This window comes from Phalacrocorax aristotelis, chromosome 6 (genome assembly GCF_949628215.1).
Source record: "Phalacrocorax aristotelis chromosome 6, bGulAri2.1, whole genome shotgun sequence".
NCBI lineage: Eukaryota > Metazoa > Chordata > Aves > Suliformes > Phalacrocoracidae > Phalacrocorax > Phalacrocorax aristotelis.
In genome coordinates this window covers 1,168,468-1,190,468 of record NC_134281.1, presented here as the reverse complement: position 1 = coordinate 1,190,468, position 22,001 = coordinate 1,168,468, and the positions used below count along the sequence as shown (strand labels likewise).

The 22,001-nt window shown below is 43.3% G+C and overlaps 1 protein-coding gene across 5 annotated transcripts in view; it reads right to left on the bottom strand.

Annotated features, from left to right (window-relative positions):
- The window catches only part of RAD18 (RAD18 E3 ubiquitin protein ligase), a 49,606-nt gene that overhangs the window by 10,165 nt on the left and 17,440 nt on the right, over window positions 1-22,001 (bottom strand). For 2 of the 5 annotated variants that reach the window (XM_075095581.1, XM_075095582.1), the window contains exons 6-11: window positions 21,072-21,171; window positions 18,795-18,979; window positions 14,926-15,002; window positions 14,170-14,230; window positions 9,116-9,247; window positions 5,737-5,890 (exon numbers count right to left, since the gene is read on the bottom strand). In XM_075095581.1, coding sequence (XP_074951682.1) covers window positions 5,737-5,890; window positions 9,116-9,247; window positions 14,170-14,230; window positions 14,926-15,002; window positions 18,795-18,979; window positions 21,072-21,171 — 709 coding nt within the window. Of the gene's footprint in view, window positions 1-5,736; window positions 5,891-6,176; window positions 8,051-9,115; window positions 9,248-14,169; window positions 14,231-14,925; window positions 15,003-18,794; window positions 18,980-21,071; window positions 21,172-22,001 lie in introns of those variants that run through there. The other 3 variants (XM_075095585.1, XM_075095586.1, XM_075095583.1) reach the window with 3 other exon arrangements.

The following is a 22,001-nucleotide window of genomic DNA, read 5'->3' as shown; positions in this document are numbered from 1 at the left end:
GACTAGGGACCGATGTCCTTCTGGATACATGCCATATACAACCACTTCCATAGAATCACAGAACGGTTTGGGTTGGAAGGGACCTGAAAGATCACATAGTTCCAAACCCCTGCCATGGACAAGGGCACCTTCCACTAGATGAGGTTGCTCAAAGCCCCGTCCAACCTGGTCCTCGACACAGCCGGGGATGGGGCACCCACAGCTTCTCTGGGCAACCCGTGCCAGCGCCCCACCACCATCAGAGTGAAGAATTGCTTCCTTATATCTAATCTAAACCTACCCTCTTTCAGTTTAAAGCCATCACCCCGTGCCCTGTCACTACACGCCCTTGTAAAAAGCCCCTCTCCAGCTCTCTCGTAGGCCTCCTCCTGGTCCTGGAAGGCTGCCGTGAGGTCTCCCCGGAGCATTTGTTTTTGTGTTTATGCACATTTTGCTCTCTTGGTGGGATCGCCAATTTATGAAAAGGCCGAACATGTTTGGGTCAATGCTATAATCTCCATGCATGACCTATTTCTTTTTTTACAGCAGGTCTAAAATTTTTATTTTCCTCAATTAAAGCATCATAATTTGAATAACATCAGGGCATCAGTGAGTCTTGTACAATGTATGAATTTCTAATATTGACCAACTGCTCCTTTAGCAAAAGGCAGATGTTCTTATGAAGGAGAAAATGTAAAAATCATTAATTTACTTGCAGCATCTTTTTACAGAGCAAACATTTCAACTCTCCACCCTCAAGATTATTTTGTTATATTACATATGCTGCTCAAATCCTAATTTTCTTTTAATGCAGCATAACATCAGCCCTCCATTTAGAAGTGCTCGCTTCATAAAAAACACAGCACGCAGATTTGGACTTCCAAACATACTTCAAGTTTTGACATTTCAATATGAAAACATTGACCCTTGTCAAAGGATATCCTCTTATTATCAGAAACAAAATGCAAGCCTCAGAAAATCATGACTCAGTACAATAGCACAATGCTACTTAAACCCTTGAAATCTAATTAATTTTTTTGATTTGCGCTAGATTTATTTCACTATGCTTAACAAAACATTAACCCCACAGTAACCAGAGAGTGACAAAATACATCGCTTTCATGCAGTTTATATGACTATACCTGTTTTTTACAGTCTCTGAAAATCTTGCCGTAATCCAGATCCATTTAAATTACCAGAAATGCGTAAGCCGCATACTGGGAGTAGAGCCACAGTTCAGCATGCACCTGGCACTTTTATACCTACCTGATTCCTGGCAAACCAAGAGAGGGAGGCAAGAAACCTGCAGTCCAAAGCTGGTCTGTAAACGCGGCAGGACCTGACACGTGTCAAAGGGCCAAACCAAGCCCTGGGTGTTGACTGGGACATCAGACCTGCTGCGTTTTCAGAGCGGCTATCAGGAACAGGAAGAGTAAAGACGAAAAGCACATTTAATTGTTTTTCATAAGCGTTCCCCCCCATCAGTATTTGGAGAGGGGCGACCCCTGCAACCCTCACTGGTTTCCCAGAAAACACATTAAAGCGTGGCAGAGTGTTCTTCAGAAGGGTTCAGTTTGGCTCGAGGAACACTGTGGTCACACAAGAGGGGCTTCCCACACATCACAGGGCACCACGTGTCACTTTGGCCAAGCTTTCACTGTATTATTACCGCCGTTTTCACCTCTTTTTGAGTTGAGTATAAAACCAGGGGTTTGGATGTAATGGATGAGACTCCACAGTGTGTAAAGCCCTGCGGCACGCCTCAGAGCCCAGCAGCCAGGCAGTTGAGTTTAATACACAATATAATGGTGGGAGGGGAACAAACAAGCAAACAAAACCCCAAAATCCAAACCCACCCACCACTTTGTTGGACTTCTTGACCAGTGCAGTAGCTAGCTTTTAGGGTTAAACAAACTGCCCTACATTTAAAGAAAAATAAATAAAAAACACACCACACATACAAAGAAGGGGATGTGCACAAAGTAGGAAAGTAAAGAGAAAATCCCAGAGAGATTCTGAAAAAACTGTTCTGTGCAGACTCCAGTAATTCTGTTCCTGTTCCACAGGAGCTGAATTTAAGAGTAAACCACAGGGAGCTATTAAGCATGTTTGGGGTTTTTGTTTTTTTTTTAAAAAGAAGGTCCAAATATCTGTGATGCATACCCACTGGGCTGTACAACTGAGAGATTCTGTGTTTGATTCAAGAAGTCTATGGAAATATTTCATTTGGAGAGAGTGAACACATAAAAAGAAGGAATAAACAACTCTGCCTTGAGCCAGACATAAGGCAAACAAATGCACACTTTCCAATAAAATCTGCCGGCACGGCTCATGAAAGCACATTCACATCGTTAGTAGCTGCCACATGCTAATACCCTTCAGCAGACTTTCTCACACACTTTCATCCAGACTTTAAGTTGATATACACAAGCCTGCAGGCAGAAAAAGGTAAAGAATAAAAGTTTAACTTTGATGCCAAAAGCCACGGGGAGAATCATTCATAACGTCATTCGCACACCAAACTGGCAGCGAAAGAGAGATTTAATGATACCTTGGATGTGATAATACAAGCCCTTTCTACCTCCCAAGAACCCACTCTGTAAGATTAAAATTCCAAGTTTTCCAAGGTCCTTAATGCAAAAGGTTAATTTGCAATTAAAGAAAAAAAGTAAAATAGGGAAGAACAGGAACACCCTGTTTAAAGTCTGGACGAAGTGCCAAGCTGAAGGCATTTATTTTGTAGAACTAAAATAACCATCAGAGCTCTAGGGCAACCACAACAGCAGGCACGGTGAGGACGAAGCAGCTCCGTCTACCTGCGTACCTGCTGAACGTGACTCCACGCACAGACCCGCAAGAGTCGGCCTTGCATTAGCCCTGGGGGAGAGCTCCTGCCCGGGATCCTGCCCGCCGCCGCGGCGCAGAGCAAACGTCGGGCTCCTGCTGCCACCCGCTTCCCCAGAACTGCCCGTCAGCAGCAGAGCAGCCACGGCCCAAGCCACCAACGAGAAAGCTGAGACTCCAGGTGCATAAAACCAGTCTCTGGAACAAAGCCACGGGGCCAGTTTCTTCCCTTCTAAGCGAGCGCTCAAGAGCCGTTTTCCCCGGCCCATTTCATCTTTCAGTACAGACCCTGAGTGGGACAGCTTCACAAAGTCACAACCCAGAACAGCGCAAGCCTGCGAGGGCCTTTTAGGGGGCACCTCTCCCCCTCCACTTTAGGGCTTAGTTCCCAGTCTATTTCTGAAAGGGCTTCAGCACTTAAAATCCACGGGCTCTGGCTGTGACCCACAAGGCAACACTGCTAAGCCAGGCACCTGCGCGCTGCCAAGGGCAGACTCCAAAGGCACGCCGAGCTGCGGGGCCCTTATGACTCACGCTGGGCATGCTGCTTCACACAAAGCTAATTCTGAAGCCCTCAATTCTTCTTAGTTCTGAATTCTTCTAAGATTTAAGAGGAGAGGCTGAGAGAGCTGGGACTGTTTAGCCTTCAGAAGAGAAGGCTCACGGGGATCCTACCCGTGCTTAGCAATACCTGATGGGGGAAGCGAAGACAACAGTCCGTCCTCAGTGGTATCCAGGGACAGAACAAGAGACAACAGGCACAAACTGAAACACAGGGAATTCCTTCGAAAACAGAATAAAAAGCCTTTGCAGGGGGTGGTCAGACACTGCAGAAGGTTGCCTAGAGAGGGTATGGAGTCTCCACCCCTGGAGATACTAAAACCCAAGTTCTGGGTTTAGTAAAACCCAAATAGGCAAGGTCCTGCGTAGCCTGCTCCCGCTGACCCTGCTCTGCGCGGGGTCGGACCAGATGGTCTCCAGAGGGTCTCACCCAGCCCCTGTGATTCAGTGTGTCCTACCGAGAGCTGTGGATTCTGCTCTGAAGACCACAGACCTGAAAATAAGGCACTCAAGTATCCAGTATTACACTGTGCAAGTCTCTTTATGAGTCCAAGGCACTGGACCATATTTTAAAAGGGAAGAAATTACCACGGTAACAGTTACCTGCATCACAGGGAAGGAAAAACTATCACCATGCGCATGACATGCTGAGAAACTTAGATAAAGCTAGTATATCAGTAATCTTAATAGCTTTCCTACACATTAAACAGCAAATACAATTATATGCTATGTTTATCAATTCTACAGTAACAATCCAGGCAGAAAGGCACATACACTAAAGAGAGGAAAGGCCACTGGGAGAGGAATGTCCTTTATTGGTACATAATGCAAGTTTGAAGCCAAACAAAAACATAATGATATTTTGAATTAGCAACAAAGACACTTTCTGTCTCCATAGAAGTGATCTGCCCAGCCAGCATGTTGCAGTTTACAGACAAATATTTACTATATGCTCCCATTTAGCTCAACTAAATGGAAACAGGCAGAAAAACCTGATCATATGAAATAGGCATTTAATATTTGATGCTCTCTAATCCCCCAAGTTGATCTTCTCTTTCCTATGTCTCCCTAGGCTTTCATTCACCATTTAATATTTACCTCTCTGAAAGGCAACATCTTTAATGCCCATGCTGACTTCTAAAATCTCTTTGTGAACCAAAATGAATTTAGAAAAATTTCTTTCTGCTTAACTTTTCAGCAACTATTTGTTCTTTTAATAAATGATGATGAAGCCAAGCACTATATTATTCTTAATATTGGCAGAACAAGGAGGAAGATGTACACGCTATGGGTGTAACGGGTGGGAAATTAAGAACCGTTACTCCTAGCTGAGCTGCTGACCTTCAGGTACTTCCTCTGATTATCTCCCACTCCTAAACATAGGAAACTGTTTCTTCCTAGTAACGCAGACCTGCAAAGCGTGCCTTGTCCTCTCATTTCTGTTACCAATAAGATAGCAAGATTATTAAGATTAGCTTTCATAATTTTAGACACATATCAAAACGCGTTATTCAGTATTTGTTTTCAATGGCTTTTCCCCCTTTCCTCCAGAAACTGGGGACACAGCAACCAGGATTGCAAAAGGATGTTTATCGAAGTATTTGCTGTTGTCATCTTTGACAATCAATGCGGTAGTAGATAGCAAATTATGATCCAGAAAGCAAATATCTTAAACAGACACAAACACTACCTTCAAAAACTAGATAGATCTTATCAGCAATAACAGCTGGGTCTCCAATAAAATTATCACTGAACTATAAAAAGCATAAAATTTTACATTATTTATAAAGCATTCCTTGATCCTTCATTTTCTGAAGCCAAATAAGGCAATTTCAAATAAGGCTAAATGCATGAAGAAAGAAAAGTGAGTGGCTGTCAGGACTCCAAGGTTCAGTGGAATTCTACCACTGACTGCAAATAATGGGTCATTTAAACTCTATTTCCTACAGCAATACTCAACCTAAAGAGCTATTAAAAGACACAGGCTATATCAATTTTTGGACCTCTCTAAAAGCTCAAACAGAAGGGAAGCTGACGCAGCAGAAGAGAAACACCAAAACTTCTGGTTCCACAGATGTTCCACTCACTGTTTCTGTGTCAAAAGGAACATTTACACTATCATTCCTCCATCAAGTCATTACAGAACTACTAAGGGAATGCTGAATGTATTTCAGCTCCATCCCTCAAGCAACTGAACAGCCAGAAACATGGAGGAGAACAGATCGGTAACCACAGCTTAGGAATCCCTCCTGTGAAGCAGGATACATATATTGCTCGAGGTTACCAGCAAAGTTTTTCCATGTTTGGTCTAATCGAGTACAAACCAGGGAGAACAGACTGTCCTCCACTGACCTGCTTGTTGATTCAGGTGACAGTGAAAGCGCAGGAGACACCGATCTCTGGCCTTCCTTCAGGGAAGGAGATTCACTTTTGCCATCAGGAGTTTCTGTTTTGAGTATCTGGTCTTCTCCAAGGACAACAGCTGGGTGATGCTCTTCCCTACTTTCTACCAAGAAGAAAGGCAGAGATTAGCAAGAATGACAAAGCAAAATAGCATTGTTTAAATTTTTGCAGCCTGGAGATAGATTTTTAAGAAAAAATGATGTTATAAATACTTAAATACCAGTGCCTCATTCCCACTTGCTTGCTTCCCAAAACTCCCACAGTTTCAAAGGTTTAATTTCTTTTCCTGCATAGTAAAAAAAAAAACCCACCCTCTAAGAACCAGAGACTGATACAGAAAGATTTCATTGGTATAAGTTTCAAACACAACAAGGCCAGGACTAAAGGGTAAGGATATTTGTCACATTTCATAAGATGAACCTTTATTTCAGAAATTAGCAAACACTTAACGGGACCGCCCTGTTCTCTCTGCTTCTTGCTACCAACGCACTTCATCCACTGCATGAAACAGCTTGATAGCTTTACAGATTTACAGATCAAGTTAATAGGCTTATTTTCAATGAGAAGCATACAACTTATTTCCTTATGCATCCAAGAGAGACAATGTCAATCTAGATAACTGACATTTCCATTTTTAATAGGAAAAAATAACTTCTAGACAACACAAATCAGGCAAATTGTAAAACCATTCCATTATTTTCATGTCAAGAGTTTTCATCTATGAAAAGACAAATAGGTCTCGGAAAAGATACCTTCTACCTCTCCAAAGAGAAAGCAAATACAGACTAGCAAATACGGTATGTAAAGATAAATTGCTCTTACGCCATATCCAGAAAGATTTAAGCGAGTTATTTAACGAGAAAGTTGCGGGGGACTTTAAAACCATACTGAGACTCATTTAATTAATAATCGTTACGAGGGCCACTCACAGAAGTGTTCTGTCCCCCCTCATGAACCAAGCTGTATTCCTGCTCAAACCACTTTGACTTTTTTACCCCTAGAGAAATTATTTTGACAGAAATGGCCAAACAGAACTGTAATTAGAGTGTGCAAGAGCTATACAATCTTTTAATTCCACTACAGTTTGCCCTTTCCCTGCCACTAAAATGTATAATTAAATACCAGGAGCATATTTTTGTCTGTTGAAAACAACCAGCAGATTAGAGTGAGTCAGCTGTCCAACTAATGAAACATAACTCTGAAATTAACAGGTCAAAATAGCAACGGCCCAGCGCAATAACACAGCCCAGAAGAGGTGTATCACAAACGTTTATCACATTCTAATGGCGCTTCCCCTTAGGCAAAGCAAAAAGCTGTGCTTAAAACTTATAAAGACGGGATATCGAACGTTTTTAAGTTTGAAGATGCAAAACAAGACAATGTAAATCAGGAAGGGATGATTAAAACATCACCAAAACCAGAGGGTGATTTTCAGAGAGGTTTAAGTTACATCAACCAATACTACAGCAGAGGGCAATGGGAGACGTGAGGGATTTGTGGGGGGGAAGGTATGCTTTAGTTCTCTACAATTCCACTACTTCCATGAGAATCTGAATCAAGTGGGTGAGGAATGCATACAAAGCGTGTGCTCTTCTCAGCAGTTATGCTTTCAAATGGCAAGTCATCAGACCGCTGCTGGCCCTCTTCCTTCCACATGTTATAATTTCCACTTTAATAAAGAGGTAATTGCTGTGAATAACGCTGAGGAAACAGGCTTTAGGCATTTCTTCCTTCACCCATAAATCTTTTTGTTTTGTTTTTTTAAATGGTTTACAAACAGTCCAACAGGTGCAGATGTTTGGCCTAAACTAGAAACTGAAATTTCTTATCGAACGCTCAGTGCACAAAAAGCGTGATGAATATTTCACAGGTTTGTCAGAACCCGACGGGGTGGTACCGCGTACTTGAGTCAACGCGATGCAGGTTGATGCACCTGATACGAGTCATCTTCTACCCGCGCACTGTTTTGGAAAAACCGTATGGCTTTCCTTCAGCTTCTCAAAGTCTGCGGCCCAGCGCCCAAAGGAAAACCTTACACGGAGGGCAGAATCCCAGTGATTCACAGTAGCCGATCTGTCCACACAGCATAGCTAGAAATTAATATTTTAAAGTCTGTGATCCCATTATGTAATAACACGCTGCTTCTGTCTCTGCTATAGAAGAGGAACATCGCTGCAAATTATGTCAAACAAGATAAACTTTATCCTCCAGATTCTTCGATTTTTACCCTTCACATGGAAAGGATTATGCACTGCACCAGGGTCTGCATGAAACGATAAGGATAAAATTCATACTATTATATTGGTATTTTCATTTATTTTTATTCTTGAGAGCTCTGCTAGAGGAGACAGCACAGGAGACAGCCGAAGATTAGTTCAGCCCAACTCAGGAGAGCAGGGATTTGCGAGAGCTGATGCAAACTAAACTGCTGTATTTTCCCAAGGATACAGGCAACAGCGCACCCAATTCTGGTCAATGGAATTCTCACCAAAATTCAGTATCTTGAATAGGCTATAACTCCACAAGACACATTCGGCCAAGGAACGCTCTTCTAAACCACTCACTCAAAGGTACATGTACGCTGCCAAAGCAGCCAGTAACATAAACCAAATGAGACCGAACAAGCCTATAGGGAACAAGTTAAAAGCACCTGTGGGTATTTCTTTGGTGTTGTGGGTGGTGAGGATTGCAAACGTGCTGGGTGTTGTTCCTAGCTCATAAACACCCCAGTAACTGCAGCTGCGCATTCCCACTATTCACGGTGCTGAAGTACCCAAACACAAAATGAAGCAAGTTAAAAAGAGAGAGGCAACATACTGTGTAAACAGTCTAAAAGAAGCCGAAGTGTTTTATTGCTTCAACCCCAGGACAAATAAATACTTGTTCCAGTCCACACAAACGTCTTTGCAGTTCCCAATTTCCGACTCCCCATCACATTAATGACACAGAAAAGCTGAAATCCAGCAAGCAACGCCCACCATCACCTTCATTTCAAAGATGCAGATTGTCACATGCCCACTCTTAACTTCAGCAGATCTGGATTAGATCCCATTTCAACCAGCTAATTAAAATATGCACCTAAATAAAGCACGTCTGTACACAACCCCACTAAAATCAGACAAATCATATTTATTATGGGTTGTGCTTACGTGTCACACTAAAATCAATGGCAGTCAATCTTTTTAGGGTCTGTTTGATTTTCTGTGCTTATTTTTCCCCTTAAGGCCTATATAAGAAGAACAGTGGGAGGCAAGAACATTTCTTTGGGAAACCCCCCACTTATTCCTGTGGGTCAAAGATGGGGACTATATTAAACAACATTACTAACCTGTGGCCGCCGGCATTTCTTTGACAGTGACTTCTTCGTTTTGAGCACTTTCTGTTTTCCTCTTACCACTTTTCTTCCACCGATTATTTACTTGATCCACCAAAAATTTAAATTCGCTTCTGTGCTTGTTTCCTGAAATATAACAGTGCATTCCTGATCATTGCCACAGGACTCTCAAGGCACGTCACAGAAAGTGAAAAGGATGTGAACCGAAATAAACACAAAATACGAAATTAAAAATATAGTTGCTCCAGCAAATGAAAGCCAACTCATCACTCGATATGTTCCACATTCTATTAATGATCCAGATCTGTGTCTATGCTTTTACAGAATTACCCGGTCGTCAAGAACACTTGCACAGGTGGGAACTTCATTTTTGCACAGAACCACCGTGTTTGTTTCTTCTTTATATTAACTTTTTTATTCCTAAACTTAAGTATTGCAGTTACCACTTGGACAACCTTAAATACCGTAGTCACGGCACCAAGCCCGTCAGAGTTCATGGAGCATCTGGACGATGCTCTTAGCCATATGGTTTAGTTTTAGGCAGTCCTGCAAGGAGCACTCTGCTAGAGGGAAAGGGTAAAATCTCGCGACTGCTCTGTGAATTGCTTTACAGTTGCTTTGGGTCTCTCCCTGTTTCTGCAGCAAAGCAATGTCGAACGCCTTTGTGTCGTGCTTATTACACCGTTTTGACCCAGACCCTCTAAACCACAGTGAATGGCTCTTTGGCATGCTCTCTACACTTTCAATCACTTAGGATGTTTTAAGCAATCCTCTGGTCTCCAGTCAAAGCAATGTTGTTTTTTTAATCCAGATACGCCAAATTCTTTACTCAGAAGCTGGGAGAACACCCGGTCTCATCAGGCAGACGATGCGGATTACCTAACCCTCGCTGGGCATGACGGGAACACATTGTTTTCCCTACAGAACACACCAACTTCTGCTAAAACAGTGTGTGTGACTACAGCTACCTACAGCTAGTACAGCACCAAAGCCTCCGTACATACGCATGGCTTTATATTGACGTGTTAGAGCAGAGGCAGCAAACATGAATTTCCTTTGCTTGGAAGGAGTTTCAACAAACAGTCACCCTGAGAAACAGATTTGTCCTTTTGAGACAAATAAAGCATTTCAGCTAAAACCTTTCGCCTAATTTTTAGCGTATGGAAAAAGCACTCAAACGGGTTTCCGTGTCAGAGGCAGGAAGGCCCGACGTACACCCGAAACGCCCCTGGGGCAAAGCGACCGTTTGTAACGGCAGGAGAAGGCGAAGCACACACAACCCGTCCTCGGGGCTCTGCGCAGCCTCTCCCAGTGGCGCCCGGATGGCCAGCTCGTGGGGACTCCAGAGGCCCGACACGCAACAAACCCCCAGCTCCCAGCCGCGGTGCGTTCCGACCCACCCTCGCCGGGAGCGGGGGACCACCACGCTCCCTCCCCTGCCGACAGCAGGAGCTGGCAGCCCACGCGGGGACCTACGCCACCCTGCGGCGACGGGAGCGGGGAAAAGCCACGATAAAATCACGCCAGGTTCTGCCCCTCAGAAGGAAACTGATATAAAACCGTCTCCCTTCTCCCTGTGTAGCTGAAAACGCCACATAAGGTCAACAACTCCTTTAATAAAAAGAAAGCTCTTGTCCCAGATGCTTGTGTTCGAGCCACTGCACATTCGTTACGTAATTGCTTTGGCACTTCAGTTTTTCCAGTATTGCTATTTTTTTGTTGGTTTGTTTTATGATGTAACTACAAAGCTTTCTAAGTAAAAACGGAACGTCCTGGCGAAGCAAGGCGCTATTTGGACGCACCGTAAATCACCGCTGCGCTGCAACGACACACCACGCACATTTCATACAACTACAGGCATTCCTATAATTAAGCCACAGATACAATTACAAATATCTAAAACACAAGACACAAATCAGTAAGCCTCTGAATAATGCTGCAAATTAAAAGATTTATAAAAGAAAGAGCAACAGAATAAAAGTTTTTAGAACAAAGGTATTTCCTTTCCTGTAGATTTTTTTCCACTTCTTAACTAGAGGCCTGACTATGAAAAAAGCAGGACGGGATTCACGCCGGCTTGTGGGTGTCACTGAGAGCCCGGTAGCAGGCGGAAGCTGCAGCAGGGGACGGCGTATTCCATTGCAAAAGGGTTTTATCACAGCTGTTTTATCTTGCTTTTCAACAGGGCTGCTATGTAGCGCCACTGTGTTGCGTGTTTCATGTGGAAATACAGAGCAAGTAGTATATCGTTGGGTTTTTTTACTCAGAACTTAAGCCAGAATTAATTAGTTCATTAATTCAGCTGTGAATTAGGGACGGAGGTTGCAAATGTTGTAAATTAAAAGGAAAAAAACCCCTTCATTGTATAATAAAGCTTTTTAAAGTCCATCTGTGCTACAGTGGAAAAAAGGCATTTGATAAATGTTCTTCTAATGTCTAACTGTCCTCTAATTTTAATGTACAATTCTTTCTTCCTCCTTATGATTTCTTCCCTATTGCTTTTATGAGAAATAATTTGCTGACACTAGTTAACATTTACCTCTTTGGTCAACATCTTTTATTAATTTTAGAAAAATATTTTAATTGGAACATATGGTTTAATCTTTTTTTCCCCTCTCTTTTTTTTTTTTTTTAAGGCTTTTAAATGTTCAGTTAACCTGCCTGAGGTTAATTTATTCACTTGGTGGTCTTGATAATTTTGAAACCATATCCTTTTAACAACAGAAACTCAATAAAATGCCTGTTTGGGGAAAACTAAGATGGCACTTGATATATTCTTGTCCTAAAACGTGCACAACAGATCAGGAACGTAAAAGGAAGGGCCGGCAACGCCAGCCCCCCGCGGGCGCCGGCGGCGCGCAGCAGCCTGGTGCAGAACCGGGGGGCTGCTTCCACACCCCAGTCACGCAACACAACTGGTCGCACCCGAACGCAAACAGGGATGCAGCTTTACAAGGAATCTGCGCACACCCAAAGGTTAAAAAAAAGGGAGGTAAGTGGGTTTCTAGCATAGGATCAGACCTCTGGCGACAGCACCGCCCTACAAAGGGCCGCGCGGGCACGTCCCCTGGGTTCGCTCCTGGGTACCCCACGCCAGCCCTGCCGCCCCAAATGCTGCCATCTGCAGAGAGAAGGATCGGGGTGAACGCGCTCGCGCTGACTGTGAGCTCGGGCACCTCCCTCGGCAAGCTGGTGCTCAGACTCACCTTCCCCGGCCGCTCGAACAAGCGGGGTGCTTGCTAATGGCTAGTTACGACATGTCTGCTCTGCTCTGGGGGCCCTCCTGAAGTCACTGAGCTTTGGATTTGTTCTGTAGAGCTACTAAAGCTTCATGGGGGAAAATACACTGTTTGGGGTTAATACTTATTATTTTACTTCCCACACACACACACATCGCATGGCTAGAGATTTCTGCATGGCAAGACAGTAATTATTAACCAGTTACTTGGAATCAGAGAACACTTAAGATTCAAAGCCACAAACAGTGCATGTACACTTAAAAATATATATTCTCGGGAACAGCAACAAAAAGCAAGGGAAAAACTTGCAACAGATTTAGGCCCTTATTTAGCCTTCACAGAAACCCAACTAAAATCAACAAGGCTAAATCTAGCTGCATTATGGAATAATTTATACGCCTGAAGCAACACAAGGAAACACAGAAAATATGACCATACCACAGATTTAAATACACCCTTAAGTATAGTCAGAACAAGTTGTCCCTTCGCTGCTTTGCTCCTCCATGGCTGAAAGCAGAAGTTTAATGTTCATTGAGTATTGTTTTAGCGTTACACGGCTAGCTCTCATGTCTGAGCGTGCAAGCAGAGTGCAGGTGAAGTGAAATGAGCAGAGAAACAACGGGAAAGAATTTGTGAATAATAAAACACCACTAGGGACCTATGTCCAAAATCACGCTTTGTGTACCAACACACAAAGAAGGGTCAGGAAATAATCTGTAAAAGTCAGGTTACATTAGCCATTTCTGTGCTAAATTACTACACCAGGATGCAAGTCCTACAGCCTTTCACTCTCACAAAGCGCTTGCTTCTAAACTAACCATAACGATGGTTAGATGGTTCCACAGAGAGAGGAAATGCCGTTCTCAAGTTTAAGCACGCAGTAAAAAGAAACACAGTTTAAAATACTGCGCTTTCCCGGCGTCAAGTTTAGCAGGAACAGGTTCTCTGTTGGGGGGGAAAAAATCCAACCAAAAAACTAAAACAAAACCCACAAGCAAAAAAAAAAACAACCCCCCCCCCCCAATTGTATCATTGACCTATAGCTCTCCCTGTGATACTTATTTTTTTGTCTCTTCTCTTCATTCCCTTAAATTCCAGTTATACTCTCTGAAACAAACGCTGCTGTTATGCCAGGGCAGAAGCAGGTTTAACACCCACATGGGCACTGGTCTCTTGCACAAACAGAGGGGACTCAGTGCAAACGGAGTGACACAAGCAGCAACTACAGAACCAGAAAAAAAAAATAAAATCACGCAGTTTGCGCTGAACCGCAGCTGCCTGCACAGGATGGAGGGGCAGAGGGCGACCAAAGGAGCAGGGTATTCCTTCTAAAGGATCGCTTCAAAATCACAGGGCGGGACAGGAAGGGAAAGCAGGAAAGGACGCAGGGAGGAGACAGGAACGCGCTTGTGCAGAGGGGTATAGGGAAGGGAGCGAATGTGAGCAGCACTGTGAAACCCTGGGTGATTTGAGAATCACAGCATACAAATAAAATATGGAAAAGCATTTTTGGCTCAGTTAAGGCACACTTTTTAGCAGTAAGGGCCACTCTGACAACTGTATAAGTGTAAAAAGCACACAGTTGAGGAAATATGCGGCCATAAAGTATTTTAGAAATGCCTTATTAAATATAAACTGCTGTGGCTACATTGCTTGTCAGTTAATGTCACTCTGCACTGGACAGCAAACCTAGAAAAGTAAGGTATAGAATGAGTAAATTTACACAAACTCACTTTTGTGTGTATATTTTAGTACAAAGAAAAAGGTGAATTTAGAAGCAAAATGAAGTGAAACTTGCGTATTACTTACGATAATCAGTGTGGATCTCATCTATTTCTTCCTCTGTCTGGTCCTTTGTGAAGGTCAAGCTCTACAGAAATCACACAAAAGTTTATTTACAGAAACAAAAAGATGATAAAGCTGCATACTTCAAAACTAGAGACGTAAAACTGGAAGAAGGATCAGCTGTCCATTTTGCCCCACCAGCCCTTGCCCCCTCATCCGCAGACAGAAATATATATTTAAAGTACATATACACGCTTTGCTTTCACAAAGTCAACAGGACTAAGCCAAGGCACCCCATATAACACCCAGCATGTGTGGACCATAAAATATTTCCTAATACTGTGCAACAAACATGCTCCAAAATTCACAAAAGTATCGTATGTCATGGGAAAAGAAGAGGCACTACTGCTGATACGGGAGCAAGGAATTCGCTAGCTAAATCCTAGAGAATTCTAGGAAGGAAAATATTCCCCACACTGCCACAGAGGGTCAAAATCCTCCAATATGACCACGGGGAACATTTCTCAAGAATTGTTATTACAATAAAAAAATAAAAATGCTCCTACTTAAATGGTTTGGGGACAGAAACATCAGCAGTACACAAAGAACTGCCCCTGACAAATGGGCGGATTGAGAAAATCACGTCAATTGTATGTGAATTCCAACATGCAACCTGGGAATCTGGGAACTCCCATACATTAAGTGAGAGGCAAACACGTTCAGTGCCCACTCTGCAATTTCTCCTAGCCACCCCTCTGAGAACAAAGACAATTAGCTTACATTTCCACTGGTTTTATTACATTCAAGCTGAACGCGAATCTTCTCGGTCTCTTCCAGCTCTTTAACAACCTCTGCAACTGTTTGAAAATACAAGAAAGGGATCACTAAAACAGGCGCTGTTAAATAAAGAGATGTAACGGCACTGAACGAAACCCCCGTGAATTTAAATCAGAGACACACACACTGGCATTAGCTCTCCAACAGCAAAAACTCAGACCCCAGTTACGGGCAAGTCCGAAGAGCACGGCTTTACGCCAGCGCTTGGCGGGCGCTGCCCGGGGCGGGGGAACCGCTCCGGCCTGCAGTGGCCGAGCAGAGCCCGAGGCTCGGGAGCCGGAGGCGAGGTGGGGAGCTGGGGGCCACGGCACCACGCAGCAAGGCGTGCGGCGCTTGCCAGCAGCTGCTCTCCTTTCCTTTGTATTAGATCAATGGCAAAATGTAGTCTTTTCAAATCATATTTGAATCTTGCTGTAGCGTACTAGAGTGCTTCTGTTGTGCACAGGCATGTCTTTTATAAAGATTTTCCATTTTATAATGTATCTTTAAACAGGAGATAAAATAATGACATCTGCTGTTAATCTTATTTTTACCTCCAAGGACTGCCTTCCAAGGCAAAGCAAAACTCTGCAGGCTCATGTCCAAAACCCATAGTCCAAAGATGAGTTACAACCTACTCTATTCGACACCTCAAAAGCACATAAACAGACATAACTGTGTGTGTTTGTATTTTATCTAAGACTACAGCTATGCAGGACCCTGTGTGGTTTATTCTGACATTTACTTTTACACATCTGTGCTACGAGGTAGCTGTGGGTATTTACTAAAACAAACACTTTCACTAGACAGTAAAGTGTTCAGAGAACAAGAAGCTTATCAGGCTGGGAAGGAATAAGAGCTGTTCAAAACTGGTTTAAGCAAAATCCAGGAATGTGGCACCCGTGCTTCCCCAGAAGGCCAGCTATTTGTATTATATAGCGACCTTAGCTTCACTGCTACCACTGAAAATGCGCAGCTGCATGTTAAGTCCTAGTTTAATAATTCACCCTTTATAAATAGGAATTGAGCCAGAACTCAGGAATAGCTTTCCTGTGGGGCAGACTAGCTGCACTACACCGTAACACACCGCAAAACTCTTCATTTAGCTAGGGATCCCGGGATGATCCAGGGATGAACGACGCAGACAGGGACCTGGCGCTACTGCACCACCAGCATCAAGTGAGCCGAGTATCTCCCAGCAGGCGGAGGGACTAACAGCCAGAGACCCGCCGGTCCTGCGCCGCTTCGGTTCCGCACGCCCAGCCGAACCGGCACCTGCTCCTCGGGCCGCCCGCGCTGCGGCACAACGGTAGCAGCGCATCGCGGCCCCGCCAGCCCTCCCGGCCCGACCCGGAGCTGCGGCGGCTCCCGCCAGCCCGCTCCTCGCTTCTGCTTCAGAGCTGCTCCGCTCCCGCCCGGCCGTCGGGTGACGGTGTGCCGCCACACCTGCGGCAGCTCCGCGCCTCCGCCTGCCCCGGGCAGCTCGGGAGGGGCTCTGAGGGTGTTTAATTAATACCCAAGATTAACATAACCTGTATCACGATTGAAATTCTGACACAAGTGCTGCTCTTGCAGACTTAACCTTCCTAAATTTCTGTCGTTGCTGAAGTCAAACACAACCTGAACTGTGTGGGCTGGTTCTCATCCCAGAGACCCCCTGAAGTGCTAGAAAACAATTTCTGAAAGCATTTATGTTTACTCTCAGAAGAGCTTAGGCACAAACTAAGGGGTGCCGCTTGGCACCTACATCACTTAGGCACTTGGCCGCCTTAGTCAAGTTCCTAAAATGGCTAAAGGAGCAAACTGAAAAAGCAAAGAGTGTTGGTTGCAAACTCGCTTTTCTCGTACGCTTGCTCCCAGAACCCAAGCCAAGAGCTGCTAAGTGAGACCAAGATTTCAAAAAGCAGGAGCCTAACGTTTGGCTGCTAAATTCGTATTTATAGTCCTTAGTAACTGACTTTATTTTCCAAAAAGCACGGCATCTGGTGGTTCTGCCTGTTTAATAATGGAGTTGAACACCAAAACCATACTTTATTTTTGAAATGCCACAGAAGAACTTGGACATTCTGCATTTCCAACCATCTGATCACATATAAAACCACATGTGCACGGAGTTAACACAGGAGCTTTTAACATCACGCAAAATAAATGCTCCCCTTTACTGTCAGTTTGATAAACGGTAACTGAGGAATTAAGTGGTTTTTTCTGTGTTTAAATCTGGCATCCCTCTCAAAGGGTACTTCTCACCCCGGGCCCCAAACTCTTCCTGTGATGGGTAAGCAACAAATGGCAGCGTGCAGTTCAGCCGTGCACCTGCAGCGGTGTGCTACCTGACCCAGCTGTGCACAAGCAGCTCAGCCCCAGCTCGCTGCCCTGCTCGCTCCTTCAGTGCCCGGCCGTCCCGCTGCCAGCGAGACCAAAAGCTGGCCCGGTCCAAATAGTTTCTGAGCCCTTCAAGACACACAAAAACATCCAGAATTGTTTACAACTTCTGGAAGAAACGGTGAACTTGTGCTTCGCGGCTTAAGTCTCCCTGTAAGCATGAAAATTAAAGAGATCAAACTGAGGGTGGGAACAGTATTTCTCATCTCTCTACCTTCGAAGTAACCGAGACCAGCTCTTGCCAGCAGCAGGACTGACCTGCGCTACAGACCTAGCAAACAGCAAGCTACAGCCTGGAACCAGTACAGAAAGTACAATACCAGCTATATGAGAACTTCCAGGACACTAACGGCTCTGCAGCTCCCAGGAGGGTAATATCAGAACATGACCCTGTTCGAAATTCCTTTAAAAGGGCTGCTTGCCATCAGCTTCTAATCAAATAAAAAAATAATGTAACTATAAATCTGATGTCTGTCTCTCCCCCCTACACACCAGCGTATTCGTGCTGTCACTTGCATCACTTGCAGAGCTGAGCCGAGAGACGACAAATGGCACATCTTTAGAAAAGATGCTTGTTTTCATCTTGTAAAAAACAGACTAGAACAAGATGAGCTGGGACAATTCTCCCTCCAGATCAGACGTGCTGTTCAAAATTCTAAAACGCCCATGCCGCCTACAAAACCAGGCGGCACAAATTCCCTGCTCGGGTCCCATCCTCCCTGTTCCAGCCCCGGCACTTCCCAAGCACTGAGCCTGAGCGCATGCAAACAACAGACTGCTCTTTAAAGGAAGTTTATATTGCACTCACGTTAGAGACTAAAACATGTTCTCCTTATCCCATACAGTTGTTTAATGCTATATATAGTCTGAGTTTAATTGTTTAAAATTGCTGCCAAGCACCTAAATTGGTAACTCCAGCAAAACATTAACACTTCCTTACTAATCCGTTCTACCCTTACCCATCATCTCCAAAAAGAAATCTAATTTTGAAATTAAATCTAATAAAAATATAAAAGTTTCAGTGTATAGGAGGAAGAGAACTAATTCAAAACAAAAGATAAATTAATAATCCATTCACTAAGAACTTCAGGTGTTTCCAATTTTTTGACTAAAAGCCTCGGAGTCCAATTTGGAGGCACCGATTGAAAAGCAAAGTCAACAAAATCACAGAACGTTCTTCAGAACAGCGTTAGTAAACAGGAAGTATCAAAGAATTTCAGCACAAATTTACATCCTTGCTGGATACTCCCAGAGTGTAGCGACACGTTTATGGTTTTCATTAAATTTCCTTTTTTTTGCATTAAACTTGATTTATACAAGATAAATTCTTCCAGCTCCAGTTTTCCCAAATATTCAAGCCAGCCTTACTCCTACCCTGAGAACTAAGAGAAGGAGAAATGCATACAAATAGTTTGGCGATGGTAACAACTTTCCCAGAATTTATAACTTACCCGATTTGGGATTTAGAGAATCACACTGAGCATTATACATGTGCACAAATTCTTGGTGTCTTTTAATGAGCTGTTGTCGGGTCCCACGGGTAGACAGACCATGTTCCTTTAGTTTCTTCTTCAAATCACGATCGGAGAGCAAGTTGTAAACAACTTTAGACATAGGCTTCCTTTTGTGAGACGAACTGCAGAAGGAAAGGGAAACAAACTTTTTTTAATTAATACTCCTATGAAAATCAAAGTACTGACTTACATTTTCACAGGGCATTTCACCCACTCTGGGTAAGAAATACCGGAAAGAATCATGTCAGCCATGACAGACACAACCAATGACACGGTTTATGACAGATGCAAAAGCAACAGCTCTAGGAAGCCAGAACACTCTTCCCATCTACACAAAGCAAATTCCGAGCGTGCAGAAAGAAGCAGGTCTAGTCTGATCTTCTTTAGGAAACGGTACAAACACTGCTCATCGAACAAGAACTGCTGCTCCGTTTCTAATGTCTACAGCAAAGGCTTCGGAATCGCACCAGCAGACACAGTACTGGTCGTCTTCATTAGGTCAAGGTTAAATCCACTCTGCATTCAAAGGAAGCGCACTGGACTCAGATGGCTGAAACACAGGTTCTCCAACCGAGTACTGGCCATGCCTTTCCTCAATCAGTTGGGGACGTTTTAAAAGCAAAACTTCTAAAAGTTTAGAAAAAGGCTTACACAAATTGTCATTAATTCATTTATTCCCATATGGCCCCTGTAGCATAGCTGGCAAAAAAAGAGATGCATTACCACAATACACTTTTCAGGAAAAGACCTTTTTTCAGATTCTTCTGGGAAATATAAAAAAATGTCATTGAATAATTAAATCTTTTGAAAGCCCCGAAAGAGCTTTTCATCATGACCTAGAAGAGCAATGACAGCTTTGCAAGCAGAGAGCTACGTGAAAACAGGCCGCAACAGTTCTGAATCTTAATGTTGGTGGGTCTTTTTCCCAGTCCTTCAGAAAGGCAGTGTCCTTTGTGAATACACGCTCACCTGTTGTAACGACTCCTGTGCAGGTTTTGGGGACTAAATTATCAGTTCCACTGAAACACTGCTCGACTGTTAACATGGCATGCCATGTGCTCCTAACTTGGGAGTAAACAGAGCTAGAATTCCTCAGAGAAGAACTAGAGGTGTGCTGTCACTGAAACCCGAACAGCACGGCCATAATGCCGGGAGCTGGCATGTAACACACAATAGGCAGTCCCTACGGAGAAGTATCTTGCATGATACTGTCTTAAGATCCAAGCAGCCTACGTAAAATAAGCCAAGTTTAAGATTCTGTTAGGGACATCGGCTTGACACCAAAGAAAGATCTGGCTTTTATTTCCATTCATTAAGAACAGACAAAACACTAAAAACATCCCACATGAAAATTAAAATGTAACACCAGTTTTCAGTATTAATTTACCACTTATTAATCTTGAAAGTCCTTTAGCTTATAGATTGTGTTCTAAGCCTGACTGGGCAAAATAAGAGCTTTAACATAAAAATACTTTCTAATTCAAGGTCCGGAGGAATTTGAAATACAAGCACGCAGTAAAACCTCATGCAGTGAAAGTCCCTTGAAGTTCTTAAGTCTGATCAGTTAGAAATAATCATAGCCTAAATTTATACTAGTAAGAAAAACAAACTGAAATCTACACTTCTGCTGTGAATGTGGCGACCGTGACAAATTCCAGGACAGAGGCATAACGACAAAGGCATGCCTTAATCTTATGGAAATGGAGATCTTAAAGAAATAACCTTGGCTGGGGCAACGTGGAAAGAGCCACAGTGAGCAGAGTAAGGTGCAATTTTTATTTTTTAACTTGACAGCTAGTGAAGCAATTGTCTTTTGGCCCATCTGAATCAGGGGGAAGCAATTAATTCACAGAGTGAAAAATGGGAATAAGCGTTATCTGAATAGAATTTTAATGCCAGTGAGCAGGAATGTGACGAGAATCATGTACAGACTAAGTTTTACTCCCTGTGTTGAATTCTTTAAAACATTGTCCAGTGTTTTCTTGCCACTAAAAGCCAAAAACTAATTCTGCTGGCAATCCACATGCTTTCTCAAGAGGGGCAGATCACCACTATCATATTTATACAGTGATTAAACTTAGAGTGATCCATATAGCAGGTAACCAAGAAACAAACACAATCCACTGTCTTATAACCCACCAACTAGTATTTCTTATTTCAGCAGTGCAGAAAAATGGCTACGTTCATATAAAAGTTCTTGAAGTTGTTTCTTACCTTCTGAGGCTGTCCTTCTTCTCTTCTCTTGTCAAGCAGCTATCCAGATGTTTGTTTATAAATTGCTCTGGAATAGCAACCTCACAAACAGGGCAATCCACTGAAAGCGAGGGAGAAGGAACTCACTAGCGTGTATATTACAGCAAAGAGCAAATGTTTTTATCTGAAAAACTGTTGATTTAAGAAAAGAAAAATCTAGAATTCCAGATTTCTTCTTTTAAAAGATCTGGTGTGTCTATCCAGAACCTCCCTTTTTTTGTTCTCATTTTCATTCCAGAACACTTATTTCCCTCCCTATGTAATAGCAGAACGACTCTCATCTTCCCCGCAGTCAGGTGGAATGAAATTTCTAATAAAAATCTAGAATAACACATGTACTACACAGAAACCTGGAGGCTATTACAAACATAAGCATATTTCCGTGCTAATCTCTGTTTTGCAGTATTCCACTCCTAAATAAAGGAAGCTGCTTCATTCTGGTAACACAGTATAGCACAAACTTTATTCATATTAACATAACGTTCCCAGCCTACGGCTCTCAGCAGGACTGTCAATACACGGGTTAGCTCAGCCTCAATCCTATGATCCAGCCATGCCTCGCTCTCATTTCTGGGTACAGATAACTAGATTCTGGGACTTGGGCTCAGAGGCTCACGAACGCCCCATAGCACGGTCCCACCCAACTCAGAATTCTCCTTGCATTGTATTTTCAAGAAGTACCTATAAACGTTACCTGTAAAGAGAGTCAAAAAACAGACTTAAAACATTTGTCTTTAGCAATCACATTATGTCAAAAACAAAAGGCTAACTTTAAACGAACAGGATGAGGAAGAGACTCTTTAACTGACATCCTCTCTATTAATAAGGAGGAAGTTGGTTTTGATTTAAAAGACAAAACAAAAAACAACCTGTGGAAAACGCTGTGAAATG